General features: G+C 37.3%; 1 protein-coding gene across 7 annotated transcripts in view; it reads right to left on the bottom strand.

Moving 5' to 3' along the window:
- LOC107695346 (inositol hexakisphosphate and diphosphoinositol-pentakisphosphate kinase 2-like) overlaps positions 1-21,659 on the bottom strand; it is a 31,847-nt gene extending 10,188 nt beyond the window's left edge. For 3 of the 7 annotated variants that reach the window (XM_016495212.1, XM_016495215.1, XM_016495217.1), the window contains exons 1-27: positions 21,494-21,659; positions 20,482-20,677; positions 19,841-19,931; positions 19,636-19,721; positions 18,975-19,129; positions 17,934-18,035; positions 17,460-17,621; positions 17,178-17,299; positions 16,968-17,069; positions 16,725-16,811; positions 16,555-16,630; positions 15,874-15,983; positions 15,209-15,294; positions 14,997-15,122; positions 11,287-11,408; positions 11,012-11,194; positions 10,766-10,907; positions 10,438-10,661; positions 9,800-9,927; positions 9,589-9,703; positions 9,001-9,108; positions 8,722-8,835; positions 8,460-8,600; positions 8,251-8,344; positions 7,210-7,335; positions 6,823-6,852; positions 1,519-1,581 (exon numbers count right to left, since the gene is read on the bottom strand). In XM_016495212.1, coding sequence (XP_016350698.1) covers positions 1,519-1,581; positions 6,823-6,852; positions 7,210-7,335; positions 8,251-8,344; positions 8,460-8,600; positions 8,722-8,835; positions 9,001-9,108; positions 9,589-9,703; positions 9,800-9,927; positions 10,438-10,661; positions 10,766-10,907; positions 11,012-11,194; positions 11,287-11,408; positions 14,997-15,122; positions 15,209-15,294; positions 15,874-15,983; positions 16,555-16,630; positions 16,725-16,811; positions 16,968-17,069; positions 17,178-17,299; positions 17,460-17,621; positions 17,934-18,035; positions 18,975-19,129; positions 19,636-19,721; positions 19,841-19,931; positions 20,482-20,677; positions 21,494-21,643 — 3,241 coding nt within the window. In that variant the 5' untranslated portion in view covers positions 21,644-21,659. The remainder of the gene's footprint in view (positions 1-1,518; positions 1,582-6,822; positions 6,853-7,209; positions 7,336-8,250; positions 8,345-8,459; positions 8,601-8,721; positions 8,836-9,000; positions 9,109-9,588; positions 9,704-9,799; positions 9,928-10,437; positions 10,662-10,765; positions 10,908-11,011; positions 11,195-11,286; positions 11,409-14,996; positions 15,123-15,208; positions 15,295-15,873; positions 15,984-16,554; positions 16,631-16,724; positions 16,812-16,967; positions 17,070-17,177; positions 17,300-17,459; positions 17,622-17,933; positions 18,036-18,974; positions 19,130-19,635; positions 19,722-19,840; positions 19,932-20,481; positions 20,678-21,493) is intronic. The other 4 variants (XM_016495213.1, XM_016495216.1, XM_016495214.1 and 1 more) reach the window with 2 other exon arrangements.
- Positions 21,660-23,750: the final 2,091 nt, after the last annotated feature.

The raw sequence follows: 23,750 nt of genomic DNA, 5'->3' as shown, positions 1-23,750 counted from the left end.
AAGTAGACACTTCACTTGCATTTAACATGTTTTTTATGTATTTAAAAGGACTTTTGTCAATTTAATTTGATGCGGACACCAAAATGGTGACGTCTCGTCTTTGACCCAATTACGATTCACAACAACATTCATCTTAAATAAACTTGGAGAGAAGATTAATGGAGTAAAAGAGTGACAGGTGAACCATTGCCCTGTGAACAATCACTTTCTGCTACATTTAAATAATTTCAAAACAGTGAAAAACACTGTCCAACAATACCAGAGCAATGACAACTGTGGACAGGGGAAGGGTTCAGTTATTGGTGTGCTGTCCAGTAATGGTACAGATTAATTATCTTCAATATCTATTTATAATTGTACATTGCGAAAAAAAAAAAAAATCATTATCTTAATCAGTAGTATTTTTATGTATTTATTTCGCAGTAGGAATATCAAAGCATCCTTATTACAAACTAAATTTAATTACTTTAGAATAGTACATAAAACATTACAACTCGTTTGCAGAGAATATATCTTAAATTAACTTATTTTTCTCAGCACACTGTCAAATTGTTTTTAACAAATTAGTTGAAGATATTCTCTCTGAAATACTACTGTTCAAAAGTTAGAGAGATTTTTTTTATGTTTTTGAAAACAAAAGCTATTATGGTCACGAGGTCTGCATTTATTTGATAAAAAATACAAAAATATAGTGAAATATTATTACATTTATAAAAATAAATAAATCTTTTCTATTTTAATATATTTTAAAATGTAATTTATTCCTGTGATGGAAAAGCTGAATTTTCAGCAACCATTACTTCATTCTTCAGTGTCACATACAGATTTGGTGCTCAAGAAACATTTCTTATTATCAACATTGAGATTGTGCTGCTTAATATGAATATTTGTGGAAACTGTGATACTATTTTAAAAGAAAGTTCTACAGAACAGCATTTATTTGAAATAGAGATGTGTTGTAACATTATAAACGTCTTTACTGTCTCATTTTTATACAGCAACGATTCAAAAATATTCATTTCTTTCAAGAAAATAAAAATCAACTGACCCCAAACTTTTGAACGATAGTGTATCTTATATAAGTTTGCTCCCCAAATGTAAAACAAGACAAAAAAATTCTGATTAAGAACATGATTTTTTTTTGCAGTGTAATACACCCACCTTCCCACAGACTTGTGCACACACAATCAATCACAGAAAACAAACACGTGTTTGAACTCATTCACATGAACAGTCATTTGTAACTGATTAACATCGAGTCACTGTGTGAGAGTGAAAGCTGTCCGCAGGAGGTTACAGATAGCGATAGCGGTGTATGTGGGAAGGGTTTGAGACTTTGTTGAATGGTTAAAAAGATGATGAAACTGGAGAGGTCGAAGGAAACATGGTAGAAATCACGTGAAAACAGAAGAAAACTAAACCGACCAAAAATTCCAAAATGAAAAGTGTTTTCCATTGACATGCAAAACAAAGGGAGGTGGAGGAAGTGGAAATATACTTGAAGAGAAGCAGACGTACCATTAGTCGGATGCTTTGCAAACGACACAGAAAATCGCTTTACTGCCGGCATAGACAACAACTCTGAGGAAATAAAAAAGGTCACTAGAGTTACCATATTTTACAGTACACCTGTAGAGGATGGGGATGGTGTTACAGAGCTGAAGGTGTGAGACTGTCAAGGATAGTAGGGTGAGGAGTGTAGGGCTGGGTTTCTACTGTGACTACAGACTCAGAAACACTGGGTCAGAAAGCAGAAGAGCAGTGTTTAGTGTCTCAATGTGATTTAGACTTTCAGCTAAAGAGTGACAATGTTCCTTATTACGAGGAAGTAAGATTTCAATCTCACAAATGGGTTTATTGAGGCTATTCCTAGCTCAGGTAGAGAAAATAAACTCAATTAAAAAAAAATGACAGTAAGAGGATCTTTATCTTAACTGCTTAAATGTCTTCACATAGTTGCCACTGTAAACGAGTGAATCTATTTATAACACTTTGGCTACAGTAATATTTTCGGCTTGTCACTTTATGGGCACTTCTCTACTATAAATACAGATGCCATCTTATCAGACGTCATCTCTCAGAACAAACAAAATGTTGGACAGAATCATGAAGAGCTGGAGACGGTCAGATCGACCCCTCGCTTCTGTAAGCAACTTTGGGAGTCTGTAGGGTAACAGCACATGCCTTCACAGGACACAATCACACACAACAGTGAAGACAAAGAGACTGGGGATTGTGTTCTATAGATGGGTCCTAGAGACCAGCCAGAGATTTTAACTGAAGCTAATACGGTTAAATGAACAGGCTCATGTATAAGATAGCAACAAATGGAAGAGTAAAGTTAGAACTGCAAAACAGCAGTAAACAAAACAAGACACAGGAAATGGGAAGTGAAACAGGGAGAACTCCAAACACTGTCACACTGACACCTTGTGGACAATAGGATTCACCATGAGCGTACAAACTGAACATTCTGGAAAGAATCAGGGGATGTGAGAGCACTCCAGTATAGACCGGAGTATGGTGACCGAGAAGTGCAAAGCAGATCACAATTCTGAAAACAAAATAACAAATTACAAACGCAAATGCAAGTCTAAAAAACAAAATAACAATTCAGAAAGCACAACAACAATTCAGAAAACATTATAACAAGTCAGAAAACACAATGACAAATTCGAAAACCAAATAACAAGTCAGTGCATTTGCGTTTGTAATTTGTTATTTTGTTTTCAGAATTGTGATCTGCTTTGCACTTCTCGGCCACCGTACTGGAGAGACAATTTGTCAATGCAGTTTCAGATAAAATACTATGGAAGGATATTCCGGACTATTTTCAAAAGGAATTGCAAATTGTATCTTCAGTTGCGTTTTCCATATGTAGACGCATACGCAACTGAAAATACAATTTGCAATTCCTTTTGAAAATAGTCCGGAATATCCTTCCATAAAATACCAAATTAGAGTGAAATCCAAAGCTAATGGCCACTTATCGAATATAGTAATAATTTCAATCCCCAAATATTGGGTAACCCTTTATAATAAGGTTCAGTTTATTAACATCAACTATCAAGACTAACAATCACCAGTCATTTTTACAGTATGTATTAGTTTAGGTTAATGTTATTGTTCATTGTTAATTCATTTTTTTTTTTAAATAATACATTAGTTAATGTTAAAAACTTGAAATGTTACAAATGTATTGTAAATTCCTACATATAATATTAACCAAGATTAACAAGATGCTGTAAAATGTGTTAACTAGTGTTAACATATAGAATCTTATTGTAAAGTGTTACCAAATAAAGTGATGTGATACAACTGCAATATACACTACTGTTCAAAAGTCTGGGATCAGTAAGATTTTTTTTAAGGAAATTAATACTTTTATTCAGCAAGGATGAACTGAATTTGATCAAAAGTGACAGAAAATAATATTACAAAATATTTCTATTTCATATACATGATGTTGTTTTGAACTTTCTATTCTTTAAATCCTGAAAAAATGTAGCAAGGTTTCCACAAAAATATTAAGCAGCACAACTGTTTTCAACATTGATAATAGTAAGAAATGTTTCTTAAGCACCAAATCAGCATATCAGAATGATTTCTGAAGGGTCATGTGACAATGAAGACTGCTAAAATTCAGCTTTGCTATAATAGGAATACATAACCTTTTAATATACATTCTAGATAATATAAAATATAATGTATAGAAAACAGATTTTAAAATGTAACATTTCACAATATTACTGTTTTTACTGTATTTCTGCACATAAGATTTCTTTCCAAACATGTAAAAAAAATTACATACCTCAGACTTTTGAACGGTAGTGTACAGTGAGTATAGAAAAGAATTTCCCCCTTTAAAATAATCACATTTTGTTGCTTTTCAGCCTGACATGAAGACGGACACAGTTTTTGTTTTTATCCAGCTGTATTTGTGCAACTTATAACATCCAAGTGAAAGACATAACACCAACATGTCAGAAAAAAAACAAAAAACAGAATCACCAACTTAGTTGGCAAAAGGATCACCCTCCTCCTAAAAAGACTTGTAAAATCAGGTGTAGCTAATCACCTTTTCAATGGCACAAAAAGCCATTTGACTTTCAACTGTGATCAGCTGTGGTCATTTTGAGTAGCTCAGCATTAAAAGAGCTTTCCTGGAGCATGTCAGTCCTTGGTAGTGCAACTGAAGCAAACAAATCAACTATGGGTGGCAAGGCACTGTCAAAACATCTCCGGAATAAAGTTGTGGACAGGCACAAGTCAGGAGATGGATACAAATACATTTGAAAGGCTTTATCAATGCCTAGAAGCACAGTGAAGTCTATTATTAAGAAGTGGAAGGTATTTGGTACAACACAGACCCTCCCTGGATCAGGACGTCCCTCCAAACTGGATGAAAGAGCCGGAGGAAACTGGTCAGAGAGGCGACCAAGAGGCCTACATCAACTCTGAAGCAGCTGCAGGAATTTATGACAAAGAGTGGTCATTGTGTGCATGTGAACAATATCACAAATTCTCCACAAATGTGGCTTGTATGGGAGGGTTGCATGATAAAGCCACTCCTCAAGAAAGGCCACATGCAGTTATGACTGAACTTTGCCAAAACACACCTAGAAGATTCTGAGGCAGATGAGACTAAAATTGAATTATTTGGCCTCAACACCAAACGATATGTCTGGCGGAAATCCAATCCAGCTCACCATCCAAATAACAGCATTACTGCAGTAAAGCATGGAGCTGGTAATATTCTGTTATGAGGGTGTTTCTCTGCAGCAGGGACTGGAGCACTTGTCAGTACAGGAGGAAAAATGGATGGGGCAAAATACAGTCAAATTCTTGAGGAAAATCTGCTGCCCTCTGCCAGAAAGTTGTCAATGGGAAGAAGGTTTACCTTCCAACATGACAATGACCCAAAGCACACAGAAAACTGAGCACACAGTGGTTGAAGGAGAAAAAGGTGAATGTCCTTGCATGTTCTAGTCAGAGCCCAGACTTAAGCCCCACTGAAAATCTGTGGAATGACTTGAAGACTGCAGTCCACAAACGCTCACCATCAAATTAAACTGAACTTGAGCAGTTCTGCAAAGAAGAGTGAGCAAATATTGCAAAGTCTAGACGTGCAAAATTAATAGAGACAAATCCCAACAGACTAAAGGCTGTAATTAAAGCAAAAGATGGTTCAACAAAATACTGACGCAAGGGGGTGATCCTTTTTCATACTCAGTGATTCAGGTTTTTTATTTATTTATTTATTTTTCTGACATGTTGGTGTTATATCTTTCATTCGAATGTTATAAGTTGCACTGAGTAAATCCAGCAGGATAAAAACAAAAACGGTGTCCATCTTCACTTCTATGGAATGCCAATCCTACCATAATTAGAAATAAAGAAAAAAAAGAAATGTACAAAGAAATGTAAAAAAGCAAATATAAATAAAAATATAAACAAATATACAAAGAAAAGTAAAAAAAGCAAAAATAAATAATTATTTATAATTTTATTTCCTTATTTGTTTTTTTTTCTCACATTTATTTATTTTTTCTTTTATTTATCCATTTATTTATTTTCACATAATGTATGGCGTGTGTTTCACTAGCTCCGTTCCCATGGACACCTTTGGTTTGATCTAATTCTGGATATTTCCAGCCTAAGACGTGTGATTAATCAGCCGATTGATCCGCATCTAAAGCCGTATCTACACCAAGAGAACCCATTACGGGAAGTGGCGCGAGGCGACAAATCTTCTACAGTAACTGATGCCTCTTTCCATCCCGAATCTTTGAAACATGCGTTGAAAGTGAAACCTAAAAAACAGCGCGCATAAGAAAGCACGCTTTCAGGAGCTTCAGCAAATGCACGCGATCACAGATTGCACGCTTCCCAGCCTAAACAACCAGCGACAAAGCGACAAATCTTCTACAGTAACTACCTGATGCCTCCTTCTATCCCGAATGTTTGAAACATGCGTTGTATGCGTTGAAAGTGAAACCTAAAAAAACAGCATGCATAAGAAAGTGATTGCAGGCTTTCGCGAGCTTCAGCAAATGCACTCGATCACAGATTGCACGCTTCCCAGCCGAAACAAACCCCCACGTGAAACTGAAATAATAACCTGTGATTTAAGATTTTGGCCATATTGCCCATCTAAATCATTCATCCCACACTATCAACGGGCACCTCATGTAGGCTACACTTCTTGTACATCGTTTGGGCACCACAAGGTGTCACTGTGGCCTCAAAGCTTACCCCTCGCCTACTCTGGCTCGATTGCTATTCCTGAGGTAAAACACGCCCTCTTCATTACCCTACAGACAAAGAAATGTAGAAATAAATAAATGTGAAAATAAATAAATGTATAAATAAATAAATGTGGAAATAAAGAAATAAATACGTAAATAAATACATAAATGTGAAAATAAATAAAAGTGGAAATAAATAAATGTATAAATAAATAAAATAAAAAATAAATAAATGTGGAAAAAAAAAATACATAAGGAAATAAAATTATAAATAATTATTTATTTTTGCTTTTTTACTTTTCTTCGTATATTTATTTATATATTTATTTATTTATATTTGCTTTTTTACATTTCTTTATTTATTTCTAATTAAGTCAGCTTTGGCATTCCATACACTTCAGGCTGCAAGGCAACAAAATGTAATTATTTTAAAGGGGAGTGATTCTTTTCTATACCCACTGTATCCGAGTCTGAATTGTAAAAAGTGATCATGTAGCAAATAGCCCCTTTATATAGATGAAGGCAAGGTCAGAGTTTATATTCAGTTTGCTGTTCACAAAATCTACATTTTTACCATGTTTTTGCTTCAAACTTTTTTGGATTCCTGCAATGGTACATAAACATATGTGTTTCCAATTAAATGATGTCAAAAATAAAACTGCTCACAAAATATGACAAATGACAAGTCAACAAAGACATAATTTATGAAAAACAATGAATGGCACTGTAGACTCCATGAGTTTTTGGACACCACACATTCAAGATCGTGAAAATGAACCAGACGTGAAATGTTGAGTATGACAGCAAGATGTGTGATACACACTCGAGACCTGATGCAATGAATGTTCTTAATCCTAAAATTTACATTACTCACATTTACAGGAAGTGCCCTTTAACTAGTTTCTAGCTTCTAAACTCTTTTATTATCTCTATGAGAGAAGGAGCTGGACTGAGCACATACCGTCTTTATAGGTCAAACTGCCCGAGGAGAATTTTTTGCGGTGTGTGCGTGCGTAGTCCTGAAGGTTGGGGGCACTAGAGGAGCCCCCCAGGACGGTGGTGCTGAAGAGGCCAGCGCACTGAGAGCCTGCAGAGGGGGTTAGATCATGGAATTAGTGTGCACACCAACCACATGCACTTATTAATCAAAACACAACAGTTACTGCAGAGAGAGTGAGAGGATTATAAAGCCATAATATATGACTCGTGCCAAAACCATTGCGGTTTGGCGACCATCAATGACAGAGGCTTAGTAGAGCAAAATCTAATTAACAAAAGACAGAAGCAATGTTCTTGCCAGGGAAATATTCTTGAAAGTATATACCTTATATCTATTAGGAACAATTATGAAAAAATAAAATATAAATAAATAAATGTAAAAAAAAAACAACTTCAGTGAAATGGCAGATGAGTATGCTCAGTATATGAGTCATATGAACGAGTATATGAGTATATGAACGTCAGCGTTCACATGTCATTGATAGTAAATATATGATTAGACAAATTAATAATTTCAAATCTACAGATAGTTAGGTATGAAATATGTCTGACTGCATGCAGGATTATTTGCTCATTTACACCCTTGTCAAATGTGTTTTTTTCCATGCAAAACTTTTAAGTTTTAAAACTGCAGGAAATATTCATGGCACTTTCTTTCATAGGTAACAGCTTTGCGTAAAGATAACCAACTAAACTGACATCAGAGATAAGAGCACTAGTTTTAAATAGAGCAGAAGAATTAATTCTTGGAGAATGATTCCTCTAAGATGTCTAAAAATGAACAACATCCCACTCCCACACACCAAACTCCATCTCTGGATCCAAAATTTGTATCCACCAATTTCCTTGGTAACATCAATGAAAGCAGTCAGCTAATGGATTTTACACCCGACATAACATGCAGTATAGTGTTGCGTTGGATTCAGAGGGTGATTTCCTGTCAGGGAGAAGAGATAAACAGCAGTTGTTGAGGCTGAGTGAGGGACAGACACATGATACCAACCTAATCCGCTCTGCTTCATCTCTGGAGACTGACGTGAGCAGGAGGGGAAGAGGCGATAGCTGCCCCCTTTAGAGGACGAGCTTTCTGACAGGACCTGTGCACACAACAAATGAAGAAAAGCCAGCCTGATTCTGACCACAGAGATTTATAAAAGTATTTTTAAAGCACACTGTTCAGTGGTTGGCATAGTAGGTGGCTGAGTGAGATACCTCCATGGAGCCAGTCTTGCGGTTCCGGATCAGAGGCGATTTCCTCTGGGTGCTGATGGCCTCTGAAAGGGGCAAAGCGCGGTCAGGCTCATCTTGTATGAGATTTTCCAAACTACCAGGGTCTGTTTGCTTCTGATCATTCTATGTGAACACACACAAACACAGACATGGAAACTTCAGCAAACAAACCTAGCTATCATTAGCTGAAAAACAATCTAATCCAAACATAATGAGAAAATGGAACAAAGGAAAGTCTGTATACTTCAGCAGAGGCTGGTCGGAAGCCAAAGCCCATTGGAGCACTCTCCTCCTCAGATACTTTGACCCCAGGGCTGAAATGCAGTTCCACATGGAAGCGTTCTTCAGAGGATGGGTCCTGAGTTAACAAAATATCACAATTGTCACATTTTTTTGAAGCACTCTATTGAGACTGCACAGTCCCCACTCAAACATAAAACATTTTACAGCTCAGTTATTACAGTTCACTTATGTTTATTCTGTGCCTCAAAGGAGCAGAATGGACAGTGAGAGCAGGATGTACCTTATTGTTGTCTTCATAGAGCATTATGACGATCTGGGTCATGTAGTTGAGCTCAGACACTGCACTCAGATAATCCATGGCTCTCTTCCACTGCTGGTCCTTCTCCTCCTGAAACATCATGCATCCTTTAACACTCAACTGATACCACAATCAAAGACAATTGCTTAAAAAAGTGCTCTTGTTCTCTCTTTTACTTTTCATTTGTACTACTGCAATAGCTTCTGCACTTCTCTACCCTTTTGAAAAAGAAGTACACTTTAGCATGGAGTACTTCAGTAGTTAAAAACTGCTTTCTTCTCATGGTTGACCTACCAGGCTTACTTGTTGTGTCAGTCATTTTGACTTTACCCTCAATACATTTCTCAATGCCAAAGTGGCATAAGGGCAGTTACACCCTTTTGGCACCAACTGGCTTAGTATTTTCAGTGTTAAGTCTTTTGGTTTCTAATGAATAACTCCAATTATGAATTCACTTGTGTCCTTTTGGCAGTAAAAAGAGCTCATCAAGAGCTTTCATTTGATGTAATGATGAAGTTGGAATTTACTACATTTAAAATCTATTAATTTCTAATGTGCTATGATACTTACATCCAATAGGCCACCATAACGGAAGATGCTAAGCAGTGAGTGGACGTGACTCTCGCTCGTGAAATACAGCCGAGTTCGGACATGCCTGCCTGGTGACAGCACTCCACGTGAATATCTGGGACACAAAGAGATGGACAAGTGTGAGCTCTCATGCTCAATAGGAGAGATCAAATAAAAGAAAAGAGATGAGACTGACAAAACGGCATCTCACAGTGGATGCAGCTTGTTTACAGACTCATCCTCATGTGTCCTCTGAAGGTCAAGCTGAATCTTCTTCACTAAAGGCAGACAGTAGGCATACGCAATATCCAGCTTCTCCACCTTATTAATGCCGTACTCCTAAAAAAGTAGTTTGAAGGACAGCTGTATTACAGTTGAAACACTCACATATACTCAAATATATACTTTTTTTAAATTATTTAAATTACAAAAACAAAACAAAATTACTAAAACTCTAACTAAAATTAAAATGAAAACAGAAAATATAAAAATATAAAAATAAATTCAAAATATTCAAAATATTAACAAAAACTAGTATGTCAATGATACTAAAATAGCACGGCTGTTAGTTGGACTATTGATAATAGTAAGATTATCTGTTGGACTACATTTTTAGATTTCACTTTTTGTTGTGGTATCCAAGAACTGAGTGATATGTGAAAAAATATTTAAACTGATTTTTATTCCCCAAACAAAGCAATAGCTAGTGCTAGTGAAAATATTTGGAGAAATATCGGTATTCAAACAAACCTGTTGCTAAAGCAACTATGTAAAAACTGTATAAAAATAAATCTTCAGCTCTGAGGAAATGCTGTACGAGTTCATGAGTTTCAGAATTTTCTCACACACCTGTGGTATGACAGTGTTGGCTAGTGCTCTAGAGAGCTTGAAGAGTTCGTATGTGTCCTCCAGGCCCAGAGAGATGTTGTGCTGCACGTCATACTTAACACAGTCGTAAATGTCAGGAATCTTGCTGATGTCGTAGCGGCCACTCTTCATGCGGAAGTCCCTTTCCAACTTAGACCAGCGCTGCAGCATCATCTCCAGTGTCTCGCTGTGGTACAGCTGTAAATCTGAAAGGAAACACCAACTCACTTACTCAGGTCTTTTTTTCACAAGTTACTCATTTTGGCCTTTTAATGTGTTTTTCTCTCTTCTATGAGCACAGAGCAATCACCTGCTGATTTGGGGTCTTCAAGTCTTTTGTGGATCTGTGAGGTTAGGCTCTGGACAAGGGTGTAGACTTGATCACACGTACTTACTGGATTCTCCACAGCCTTCATAGAGTTCACCAGAGAGCTGCTGCATGTTGGAGCCAGCTGGAGAAACAAGAGATAAAGTGGACACAGGTGTGTTTTCATATCAAGTCAGCGGAGGGCTGAATACACCCTTAGTTCAAAAGCTGTCTGATGCTTCGATTTACCCTGTCAAAGTCTTCTTCTGTGAAGATTTCATCTTTCTGCATGATCTCGTGAAGTCTGGCCTTAACCCTCTGCTGACAGCCACTGAGGGATTCGATATCGTTATCCAGCAGGCCGTTCATATTTGCACTCTTTACCATCTGGACCAGGATCGGTGTCAGTTCCCCTTCCAGTGCCAAGAGACCCTGACAGCCAGACAACCAACACCAACTTAACATCCTCTGACAACTTAATATCTTTAAACCTTAGACGACCTGTATTTGTTGTGACTAAAGACCTTCGCAAAGGCAGCAGCAGTCATTTGCACTCTGCCCTCATCAGAGGCATAGATCTTGAGGTCATGCCGGTAGGTGCTGTGTAGCCTGAGCAGGCCGCAGCCTGGAAAGCCAGCATAATCCCCTACAAGTGGACAAGAAAATAACATTCACAGATGAAAACATGATGAGACTAAATAGCCATATTGAACTGAGGCAATCAACCCTGTTCCTGAAAACCCAGTCTTTCTGGGTTTCGCTCCAAACCTAATCAAGGTCTTGCTTGACAGTAAGAGGCATGGGTGTTGGAACAGACTGGAACAAAACTCTGCAACATAGTATCTGCAGGAACAGGGTGGAACACCCCAGTATAGTCTACATTAACATCCAAAGGTTTAACAAGTCCAAAGACTGAAAATGTTTTCATAACATAACTGCAAACGGGTATATTTTTCTCTCAAATCTCATTCATTCCAGTGTTCAATTCAAGTTTGGCAACTTCACCAATAAGCAAAACATGACTGTAAATAAAATTTGCGAGATAAGAAAGAACGGAAGTTTATTAGTGAACAACAGCTAAAATTTAAAGGGGTCATAAAGGGGAACTGAGAAATCAAATTTTTTTTTGACATATAAGAGACATTGTACTATATAAACATCCTGTAAGTTTCAGAACTCAGAACTTTCTCGTTAGTCTAAAAACAGCTTATATTGAAGCCAATCTGCCATAACAGGTTGTGGAATGTGCCACTTTATGACGTAATAGTGTGGCTAAACACTGCCTCTGCAGGAGAAGATCAACGCCTGCTTCTACAGCACTGCCTCTTTAGCCCCGCCCACCGATTTGCACACGTAGCGTAAATAACGAGAGAGGCAAACGCAGGTACACAGAAACCAAACGATAAAGATGGCTCAGAATACAACAATATGCTGTACATCACCTTCCTTCTGATCCCAACATTAGAAAAGAATGGATGAACTTTATTTTTAAATCCTCTGAAAAGTTTTTTTTTAAAGTGTCAGACCACGTCAGTAAGAACTTGGTCATTTGTTCACTTAATTTCACCGCAGATTCATTCACAAACAAGGCACAATTCGACGCAGGATTTTCAGAAAGATTGAAAATAAAGACTATGCTGTGCTGAATGTATTGGATCCGACAATAATGTGACACCACACATGTGTGAGTAACAGTTTTTATTACGTGGTCACTATTGCTTTGTCTGTAAATACAGATCGTTTGATATGTACTGAGTACTTATGTGTTTTTAATCTAAATCACAGCAGTGTCCATCTTTGAAGGATGTAGGCTGTCAAACATACACAACTGCAAGCCAATCATAGCAGTGGACGAGTCTACAATCAATCACGCCTATTCAAACAGAACGTTCTGATGAAGGGGGTCAAAACCAGACAGAAAAAATGCCTTTTACTTCTAAATTATGATGAGTCCAAAGACTGAAAATGTTTTCATAACATAACTGCAAACGGGTATATTTTTCTCTCAAATCTCATTCATTCCAGTGTTCAATTCAAGTTTGGCAACTTCACCAATAAGCAAAACATGACTGTAAATAAAATTTGCGAGATAAGAAAGAACGGAAGTTTATTAGTGAACAACAGCTAAAATTTAAAGGGGTCATAAAGGGGAACTGAGAAATCAAATTTTTTTTTGACATATAAGAGACATTGTACTATATAAACATCCTGTAAGTTTCAGAACTCAGAACTTTCTCGTTAGTCTAAAAACAGCTTATATTGAAGCCAATCTGCCATAACAGGTTGTGGAATGTGCCACTTTATGACGTAATAGTGTGGCTAAACACTGCCTCTGCAGGAGAAGATCAACGCCTGCTTCTACAGCACTGCCTCTTTAGCCCCGCCCACCGATTTGCACACGTAGCGTAAATAACGAGAGAGGCAAACGCAGGTACACAGAAACCAAACGATAAAGATGGCTCAGAATACAACAATATGCTGTACATCACCTTCCTTCTGATCCCAACATTAGAAAAGAATGGATGAACTTTATTTTTAAATCCTCTGAAAAGTTTTTTTTTAAAGTGTCAGACCACGTCAGTAAGAACTTGGTCATTTGTTCACTTAATTTCACCGCAGATTCATTCACAAACAAGGCACAATTCGACGCAGGATTTTCAGAAAGATTGAAAATAAAGACTATGCTGTGCTGAATGTATTGGATCCGACAATAATGTGACACCACACATGTGTGAGTAACAGTTTTTATTACGTGGTCACTATTGCTTTGTCTGTAAATACAGATCGTTTGATATGTACTGAGTACTTATGTGTTTTTAATCTAAATCACAGCAGTGTCCATCTTTGAAGGATGTAGGCTGTCAAACATACACAACTGCAAGCCAATCATAGCAGTGGACGAGTCTACAATCAATCACGCCTATTCAAACAGAACGTTCTGATGAAGGGGGTCAAAACCAGACAGAAAAAATGCCTTTTACTTCTAAATTATGATGTTTATTGATGTAAAAATTTTGAGATCATTATAAGTGGACATAATAATAAAATAAGGCAGTTCATGACCCCTTTAAGTCTGATCTTCACACAAATGTATCAGAAGACAATAAAGTGATATGAACAATATAGTTTTATGACACTTTTATAATGCAAATGGCATAAAACTGCCTCACAGAAAAAAAGAGGCAGAAATTATAACCAAGAACAAACAAGAAAAAGGGAAGTGAATAATATAAAGACTGCTGAATAGGCACTCGGTTTTATCCCAACATTGGGCAACATTTCATACTATCTTACATTTAATACATTTCAAGAACATGAAGTAAAATGGTTGTATTATAATAAATACTTCATAAATCTTTGTTTAATACAGTGCAGCAGGGATGACATATTTTTGTTGGCCAACCCAAAGCCAATAGGATTTCTCCTGAAGTAAAAAGCTAAATCGTCAAATGTTGCCACCATTAAGCTTCTGAAGACTCCTTCCATTTTTTTATTAAAATCTACAAGTTGGGAAGTGTGAGTAAGAATAACTTGCAAGAATGCAAATATAAACACAACAAGGGTGTAAAAGTGGACTAGTAAGTAGATGAGTTTTCCTGTTTGGCATGATGACGTTTAATGTCCCCAACAACCTCCGTAGTCCCATTTAGCCACTTCTTAGCAATTGCCTTTTCAAGAAACAAAAAGCTTAAATTCACAAGTGAGGTATTACTGAAGTATTTTATGCTGTGGAATTAAACTGTGAAAATATCTTGAGCGCTCTGTTAACCACAGACATTTAACCAAAAACCCATAAAAAAAAAAAAAACCTCGCCTTCGGGACAATGGAACCCGGAAGTTCAAAAATGCTTACTCATTTCTGAGTTTCAGGACTCATTCCGACAGCACTCTATATGCAACTGTATATTGTATTAGTCACTATTAATCAGTTATTTAACTATGATTCATATATTCATATTCATAAAATTCACCAACTACTCATCTATTAAGCATTACAGTATATAATGCTTTTAGATGATTGATTAATGGACATAATTAAGATGTCCAATATTCTGTCACATGTGTTTTATGTGTAATGTTGGATTAGAATGCTGTAAGGAGGAACTAAAAAGCATGAGATTTGTGGACTCGGAAACTCATGATGAAGAACATCTAAAGTGCGAAATGGGCACAACCAGTGATGAATGTCTGTGTCCTTAAGCTTAAGAGACTGACAGACAGGAGACAGGTCTACCTTGACCTCCAGGATACATGCAGCGAAAAGCCCTGCCAAGTTCTTCAGCCTGAACTCTGCCAGCTGGAGTCAGCTCTCCCCCCCACTTCAGCACCAGCAGTATAGAGGGGCCCTCCTTACGAGTATCTGCTCACAACACACACAGCAGCACCATCATGCACAACATGATTCAAGCCAAAGAGGACATGTTTCCCGATCAGCAATCCTCATACCTTCCTCCTCACTGGATGTTTTGGGCTGTCCATGAGGAAGGTAGGTTAGCTGCACTTTCCTATTGATTCCAGAGAAATGGCCATACCTAAAAAAAAAATCAGAACAGAGACAATAGTTTAATTAGGCCATATCCTATAGGCTCCAAAGAAGTTTACCTTCCACCTCACTGTTTTTGACTGATGTCTATATTAACATCTTGCCAGGACTTGCCAGATCAGCTGCTCTGAAATATATCCAGCGAATCTACGCTATTCCAAAATGAGTGATGCTTGACAAGGGTTGTGAAAGGGGACACTGCATATTGTGCCACTGGACGAATCTTACAACTGAGATTCTAAAAATACAGCATGTTGGTAATATATCTGAACATTGTGTTCATATACAACATCCATCAACTAAATCTCCTTTAAGACATGTTAAAGATGTCTCCTTTGACACACTAGAAACATTATTGTACTTTTTTTTTCTAAGAAAGCATCTGTTAGGAATATGAAGGCAAGTAATGCATTGTTTCATATAACACCTGATCCAGTAAAATTGTAAATGAGACATGTATCTATTTCTTTGGAAAATATGTCATGTCACAAGACTGAAAGGAGGCCACCACAGGACACTGCAAATGTGCCAGTTAGCATGACCCAGTTACCATCTTACAGTAACATACATTTCTAGAACAGTCTTTAGTTGTTCGAGCTTGGACTTCTTCTCCTCAATTTCACAGTCAGTATGCTGTCCTATGTCTGTCAAGAGTGTCCTGGTAATGTCCAGAACTTCCTGTGGAAACAGCGCAGCACAGATATGCTTTTAACAATAAATTTAACATTTAAATGAGTGGCTCTGAAACGGGGCTCACTATGGGGTTTCAACAAACTTCCAAGGAGGCCTCAAGATGACTTAAAGTGTTGCAAAATAAGACAAAACAGGTATTAAAATAAGCTAAAACAAAATAAACTAAAATATCAAATGATTTCTTATTTTAATTTACAACCTCATTAACTTTTTGTTTCCTTTGGGTAACTAAGATTCCAGAGTCTTTGAGAACTTGAATATATGAGGTAGCCTAATTTTAAAAGTGTGATTTGTAAACCTTGGAAAAGTCATGTAAATTAATAAAATCTTAAAACACCATTAGGCATTTGACAGTGAATATACATACATCAAATTAAATCTTTAGCCAGTAAATAACAAATGACTGGAAGATTCATGTAAAGACAATAATTTTTTTAATTACACTAGGAGTGGCCATAGAAAAAAATAGGTGTGCTTTGAATCCATAAGGTTGAGAACGACTGGTTTAAATTCAACAAAATATAAAAATTGTAATTAAAATAAATAAAATTGTTACCTGCAGTTGTTTGGGTTTCTTTAGCTTCAGCTTGCCTGTTTTATACCCACCGTATTTTTCAAAAAGCTCAAAAAACCTGGAAGAAAGGAACAAGCACGATATTTTGCATTTTGGATCCATTAGTCATGCTTTAAGTGATTAAGTCTATTGAGTAGGTGACAAGAACACACATGGGATTCCGAACTTCCATCTTCATCTTCTGCTTTGGTGTACGATCTCCATGACGGATCACAGCTATCACACAGCGCAGCTCCATCCTAACGGACAGAACCACAAAAAAAGTCATTCTGATGCAATACCATAATAGGGGCACTTGGCATTTATTTTAAAGAAAGATTCATTTTACTTCCATTAATGAATAGTGTACACTACTTTAATGAGTCAAAGATGTGAGTATAGCATGTGATAAGTACATGGTCCCTGATGTAGTGGGTACAATAGGAATGTCCTCTGCCTCTGTAGGTATGGACCAAGGGATCTGGAACTGTGGAGCCAGCTCCCTCATCACAATATTTCTGAGAGAAAGAACAAGCCAAACTCATCACGTTGTGCATTTTGCAACTATATGTCAATCTGTTTGAATGACAAACATTTTGAATCTTTATCTGATTATTAGGCTTTACCCCAGGATCTTAGCACAGTCATCATAGTATTTCATGGAATTCTTCACAAAGCTAAATCCGTTAACATCACACACATACGAGTGGCCATTGGCTCGGAGGAGGTCGAATCCACACACTGTTTGCTAGAGTGCAAAGAGAATTTTTAAAAATAAAATCAATATGAACAGGTTTAACTGAACTGAAAGAAAAAAAATGCCTTAAACCCTGAAGCCCAGAAAATGTAATCTATCAGAAACATTTTCATTCTGTACTTGAAACCAAGAAACGAGCAGCTCATCTGACCTTGAATGCCAGACACACTTTACGGGCCACAAGCTTCTCCATAGCAGTGAGCATGACTGGGTAGCGGATTTCTTTGCCTTCACTGTCTCGCTCAACTTTCCCGTCGAGAGCAGGGGACTTACGAGCCTCTGCGTGAGCGTAGTCTGGCCCTACTGTATACACCTGCAACAAAACAAGCACGCACAAAAGCAAAAAATTATATTTTCATCTTATTTTCAAAGGAGAGCTGTAAACAAAAAAAAAAAGACAAAGACATTTTACAAATAGCACGAGTTTCCAGGCACACAGCATAACAAGATGAACAAGAACTAAGTCTAAAACAACAAACTGTCTAAGAAACGGTGCTGCTCCTCTAAAAAGAGCAAATTTACAATTGAACTAAACATGTAAGAAAACAAAACTTTGCTCTGTATAGATCAAGAGGAACAGGGTAATGCAATCCCTGGGTAAAAATTATGTTAAATTATTTAGTACCTTCACATCTGTGCCATCAGTTGGCATGAACTCTTCATAGATATAGGAGCCAGTTTTCCTCACACTGCTCTCTGGAGAGTAAACACTACTTCTGCTCCCAATCTGAAAAAGAGGCACATTCACACTCAAATATTCCTTTACTCCACATAGTGCATTTTGTGCATAATTCACAGTTTTGTTAATAAACTGTAGTTCATATAACTGTAAGCAGTGCTAGGGAAGTTACTATGAAACTACTACAAGCGGCTAATAATTTTAAGTAAATAAACCCTACAAGTTATAAAACATAAATACAACTAATAAAAATTAAAATGCACCATCATTTATATAACTGAATCAAATGTGTGATAAACATCCGAATTTAGAGCTGCAAAGTGTACTTTCTGTGACATGGTGTTACCAAATGGAACAGTTTTGCAAAAGTTTCATTAACACTATCCCTATCTGTTATTGGTCGAACAAATAATGCTCTACCCCAAACTCACAACACTGGTTGAGCAAGTGTTACTGTGTCAGGATGGTCAAGATGCTCAAAAAAAAAAAACGTTTTAGCCACACTGTTTTCAGGGAGTTAACATACATATGGCTTACTTAACTCTTATAGTATTTTTTAAAATCCAAATGAAAAAATAAAAGCTTGTGTTAACCACAGACCTTTTTTCAGGCATTTAACCAAAAAACACCTATTGACTTTGGGACGGTGGAACAGTAATTTCAAAAATGCTAAATTGTTTGTGGGTTTTAGGACTTTCCTGCAGCACTCTATAACTCTGGTTGGTAAATCAAAGGTTTTAATGAATGAATGAACTGCTAAAACAAGACTTCAAGTTAGTAGTGTTGCTCATTTTAGCTGGTTACTCCCCAACACTGACTAAATACACTGATAAACTCTTCAATTTTGTCTATTTTTAACAGCTGACAGGGAAGGCCATGCTCTTCTGTTTCTGTTTCGACCACTCCCAAAAACAAATGATGTGCCTGTGTGAGAGGGATGCAATTCGAGCTCTATGCATAGATAACAGGAAGTCATTGAAAAAAGACCTTTCTGAAGAGACGCTGGCTGCCTCCTCCAGCTGAAGTTGGGTAGTAGATGTACACATTATGGTCCTCAGCAGAAACAGGCTTCTCTACAAAGGGTTTTAGAAAGACTTCACCGTTAACTTCAACTTGGTCTTCTCCCTCAACAAGGTTACACTCTATGGCAAAACACAAGAAGGAAAGGCCAATCAAAACAGTATTCCAGTGAAGAGAAACAATATCTGAGCAGATACACAGTTAATACAGTCATCATCTGAGATATGACCATTATGTGGATTTATAACTGGGTAAATATAGCACTTTGATTGTAATTTGTTTAGAGGAGGATACATTTATTCAGGTCCTGAGGGAACTGTCATAGCTGCCAAGAACATAATGGCTCATTGGATGCCAGATGGTCCCATCACAGGACTCTGAGAAATACTTGTATCTTTGGCCTGTAAAACACTTGAAAATGCTCTGCGTGAGGGGCTATATTTACTCAGAGACTAAAATAAATCAGAGCAGAGACAAAGCAGGACACTTTGCTAAGATTAAGGTTTGTACTTCACTATTGGATGATGAGGAAATAAGCAAGCAAATAACAAAAGACAGCTCTTTAAAAACATTACAGGAAAAAAAAAATAAGAAACAGTTTGTATTTTTGAAAAAAGCTATGACTGACCATCAGGATTGTCAGGGTCACGGTTTAACACAGCATAGCGTGGCAGATCTACCCCCTCCTCCTGCAGGATACGATATACTTCCCTCCTAAAATATGATTTAAAAAAATCACAGAAAAGCCTTATTCAGGTATCATACAGGATGCTGAAATGTATGTAAATATGAGAGACGATATGCAAAACTGTGGTTGAAGAACATGCTAATACCTATCCTGTATGTAATACTGCATATTAAGATCATTGATGAGCAGCGGGTTGCGGAGCTTTGTGTAACTCACTGCCTTATCCAAGGGGAAACCTAATTTAAGAGAAAATATTAATGTTGGTAGTACGGCCATGATAATATAAAAATGACTTGCCAAAGACACAACACACGGTAAATAAATTTGTAGACTGCTTATCAGGCATCTTTGCACACCAAGGGAGCAAATTACAGTAAAATTCATTGTTTGACATTTTCACAGGCAAAAATCCAGTCATTTCAATAGAAATCCATGCGATTGGGAACTTCATATGAGGGCAAAATGCAGATAGCAGATTTTTCCCATGCAGACTTTGCAACAGGTTCAAGTTGGTAACTCAAATTCGCTTGACCAGCAGAAAGCAGCTGGGTTTGAAAGTGACTTCTGTGTGAGCGGTGCTTCATACATCCCTACATTATTGACAATAGACAACTGACCTTTTAGCCCACAACATTTAGCTGAAATGTTACCAATGTGACCGTACCTCCATTGTGTACCTTCATTAGACTAGTTGATGATGCAGAAATGTTTAGTAACTGAAGCTGCTTCTTGATTTTATTGACTTATTTTACGGTTAAGACTTCGGTGGAGAAACACATGACATACCTTTAGAGTGAAATGAGATCAGGCAGTCACAGAGTGGCCACTTCTCCACCGGTTCATTAAGTATGACGTCCTCTGGAAAGATGACAACTGTGATGTACTCAAACTTGCAAAGACGCTCCAAGATCTGAGTCATGGGTTTGGACTTGGATTTCTTCATCATACAGCAAATCCCCACCACGATCTGACACTCTGGAGGCTTAAGAGAAACAGCAAGAATTTAAATAAGACATACCGGTATCTACCTAGACATATCAAACTCAGCAGTAGGGCTGCACGATAAATCAAATACGTGATGATGATTTCTTGCTGATTACAGAACCGGCTTTTTTAACAAAATGTGCATGACAATCGCATTCGATTAATCATGCAGCCCTACTCAGCAGCAAGACTGCATGTGAGTGGCCATACTTATGTGACCAGAAGATGTTGAAAAGAACACTTCAGGAGAATCGCAGGAACAACCGGAGACATACTGCATAACAAAAACAGCCCTAAATTATATCAAAATCTAAAATATTAAAAAGGTTAAGCCAAGGCATTGTTTATTCCTTAAATCGGACTGTTTGACATTTCAAGGGTATTGATTAACTCTCTATAATTGCATGGCCATAAAGCAGTTTTGTTGCACAGTACTTCGCCACTGAACATTTTTAAATTAGTAATGGTGGCATAGGCTTCTAAGCAATACACTTAATTGGCAGTTCTATACTGTGTTCTATACTGCTGTTCAAATGTTTAGGGTTAGTACATTTTTTTTTATTAATACTTTTATTTAGCAAGGATGCATTCAAATGATTATAAGTGACAGTAAAGTTTGTTAAACAGAAAGGTTTCTTAAGCACCAGACCAGCATATTAGAATGATTTCTGAAGGATCATGTGACACTGAAGACTAGAGTAATGGCTGCTGAAAACTTTTTTTACATGCTTCTGTTCTCAAACTACTAAATCTCCAAGTATGTGAAGGACTTCCTGCAAAATCCCTCTATTAGACTAGTCCACACCATTCGTACCGAGTCATCCTCCAGGTAATCTTCGTACAGCTCCATGTCTGTCCTCATGCTGGCGCAGTCGTCCAGGCCTTCGCTCTCATCCTCCACGCAGCCCACGAAGAATCTGGGAGCGCCGCACTGGCTCTCGCCGGGGCTGCTGGGCTCTGACATTACAGTCCACAGCGGCAGCGACTCTCTGCTTCCTGCCGCGCCATCTCACACTAACACACAGAACTGGAGGGGCACGCGGCCAGACCAGCTCCGTATCCAGCCTGCAGGAGCGGCGGTGGGGTCGCTGGTGGAGCGTGTGAGTGTGAGTTAACGAGGTAGAAGGGAGGCTGAACGAGGCCTGCCAAAGTGCAGGTAAATAGTTATTTGAAAGGATGTGAAGTGCTGGACTGATAACACAAATGCATTCTTCCTAAGGTTGATGCTTTTCCGTTTATATGAGAGAGGATCTTTCTCCAGATGTCTTAACAAGATCCTCAAAGAGTGAACTGAAGAATGAAAAAAAGCACCTTCATTCCTACAAAAACAAACAAACATGCTTAATCAATAAGGGATCCAATAAGTCAGTGCACACATAAATTGTAACCTCGGTGTCAGGAGTGGCATTTGTTTTAGCTTAAAAGGGATTGGTTGATGGTCACTGACAGTAGTCCTTGCACACTTAACACAGCCAAATAAAAGGTTAGTTCACCCAAATATGAACATTCTGTCATCAATTACTCACCCTCATGTCATTTCAAACCAATAAGACTTTCATTCATCTTTGAAACACAAATGAAGATGTTTTTAATGCAACCTGAGAGATTTCTGTCCCTCCACTACAAGTCCATTCCACCAACACTTTGATGCTTCAAAAAGTTAAAGACATCAGAAATGTAATCCATAGGAACTGAGCAGTTTAATACAATTCTTCTGATAACTTTTTATGATGAAAGGATTTTATATGATGAACAGACTTTATATGATGAACATAATTAGGCTTTGCTTTATTCACATGTAAACTTTGATCAATACACATACATAGAGCACATCAAATATGGTAAACAGAAACTCAAATTAGGGGTGAGCGATATTGCAAAAAAATCACATTTTTTTCAGGCAGGAGACACAATCCCACAGAAACTGAATGATCAAATGGATCAATAAAACACTATAATATAGTCTTCACTGTATGAATTAAATAAAAAAGTCATTCATATGAAAACTACAAAAGATTTTCAGTCAGTTTCTCCATCTTTTGTGATTAACATTAAGGACACACAGCAGCAAGTATATTAATCTGCTGTCACTTTAAGACCTTATGCATGGATCTAGGCATTGTGCCTAGTTGTTCTAAATTCACTGTAAACCACACCTTTAATTGGGCTTATTGCTAAAATATTGCTCAGTCCTAGCTCAAATGTGCTTGACATGTGAGAGCCAAGGCGGTTTGTTCTTGCGTGGCACGCAAGTATGGTTGAATGAGAACCAGTTTAGGGATGGGCGATACCTCTTATTTTATTTTCGATCCGATACCAAATTTTATTTTCGATCCGATACCGATATTTTCAAGCCCAGTATCGTCGATATCGATACCGATACCGATACCTCTAAACTAAACTGATCTTTTAAATTATTAAAAGAATATAATCAGTAATTATACTCACTTAATATTAGATTTTAAAGCCACAGTTTTTTTTACATTTCATAGGCCTTTTTTGTTTACACTGTCAGAATGTAAAATATCCTATAATTGTATTTTAGCCCTTTACTGGGGCAGTAACCTCACAGGTGCAACTATACCCCTAAAAGGGAGCATATTAGAACCATACAAGTATGCATGCTTTAAGGGTAGATAAGTTACAAAGGTGCACTTTTGAGGGTACCTCATGAAAAATAAACATGGTGTTACATAAGTACTAAAATGTATTATTATTATTATTACCATGGTAAATTTGTGATCAAAGCTGAATTTTAAGCATAATTACTTCAGTCTTCAGTGTCACATGATCCTTCAGAAATCATTCTAATATAATTTGCTGCTCAAGAAACATTTATTATTATTGCTGCTTCATATTTGTGTGGAAACCGTCATGCATTTTTCAGAATTAATTTTATATATAGTAACAATGTTATGTAATGTATGTAATAATGTGGCAATGGTTTCTATAGATATACTTAAGCTTCTGATGCTTTCGGGAAACGCAGCCCTATTTGAACAAGCACTGTGAGCCATGCGTCAGCAGCGAACGCTGTCTGTGATTGATTGGTTCTGTCTTTCAGCATTTGC

The sequence above is a fragment of the Sinocyclocheilus anshuiensis genome, unplaced genomic scaffold (assembly GCF_001515605.1).
Source record: "Sinocyclocheilus anshuiensis isolate Anshui unplaced genomic scaffold, SAMN03320099.WGS_v1.1 scaffold282, whole genome shotgun sequence".
Lineage (NCBI taxonomy): Eukaryota > Metazoa > Chordata > Actinopteri > Cypriniformes > Cyprinidae > Sinocyclocheilus > Sinocyclocheilus anshuiensis.
This window is presented reverse-complemented; position numbering and strand designations above follow the sequence as displayed.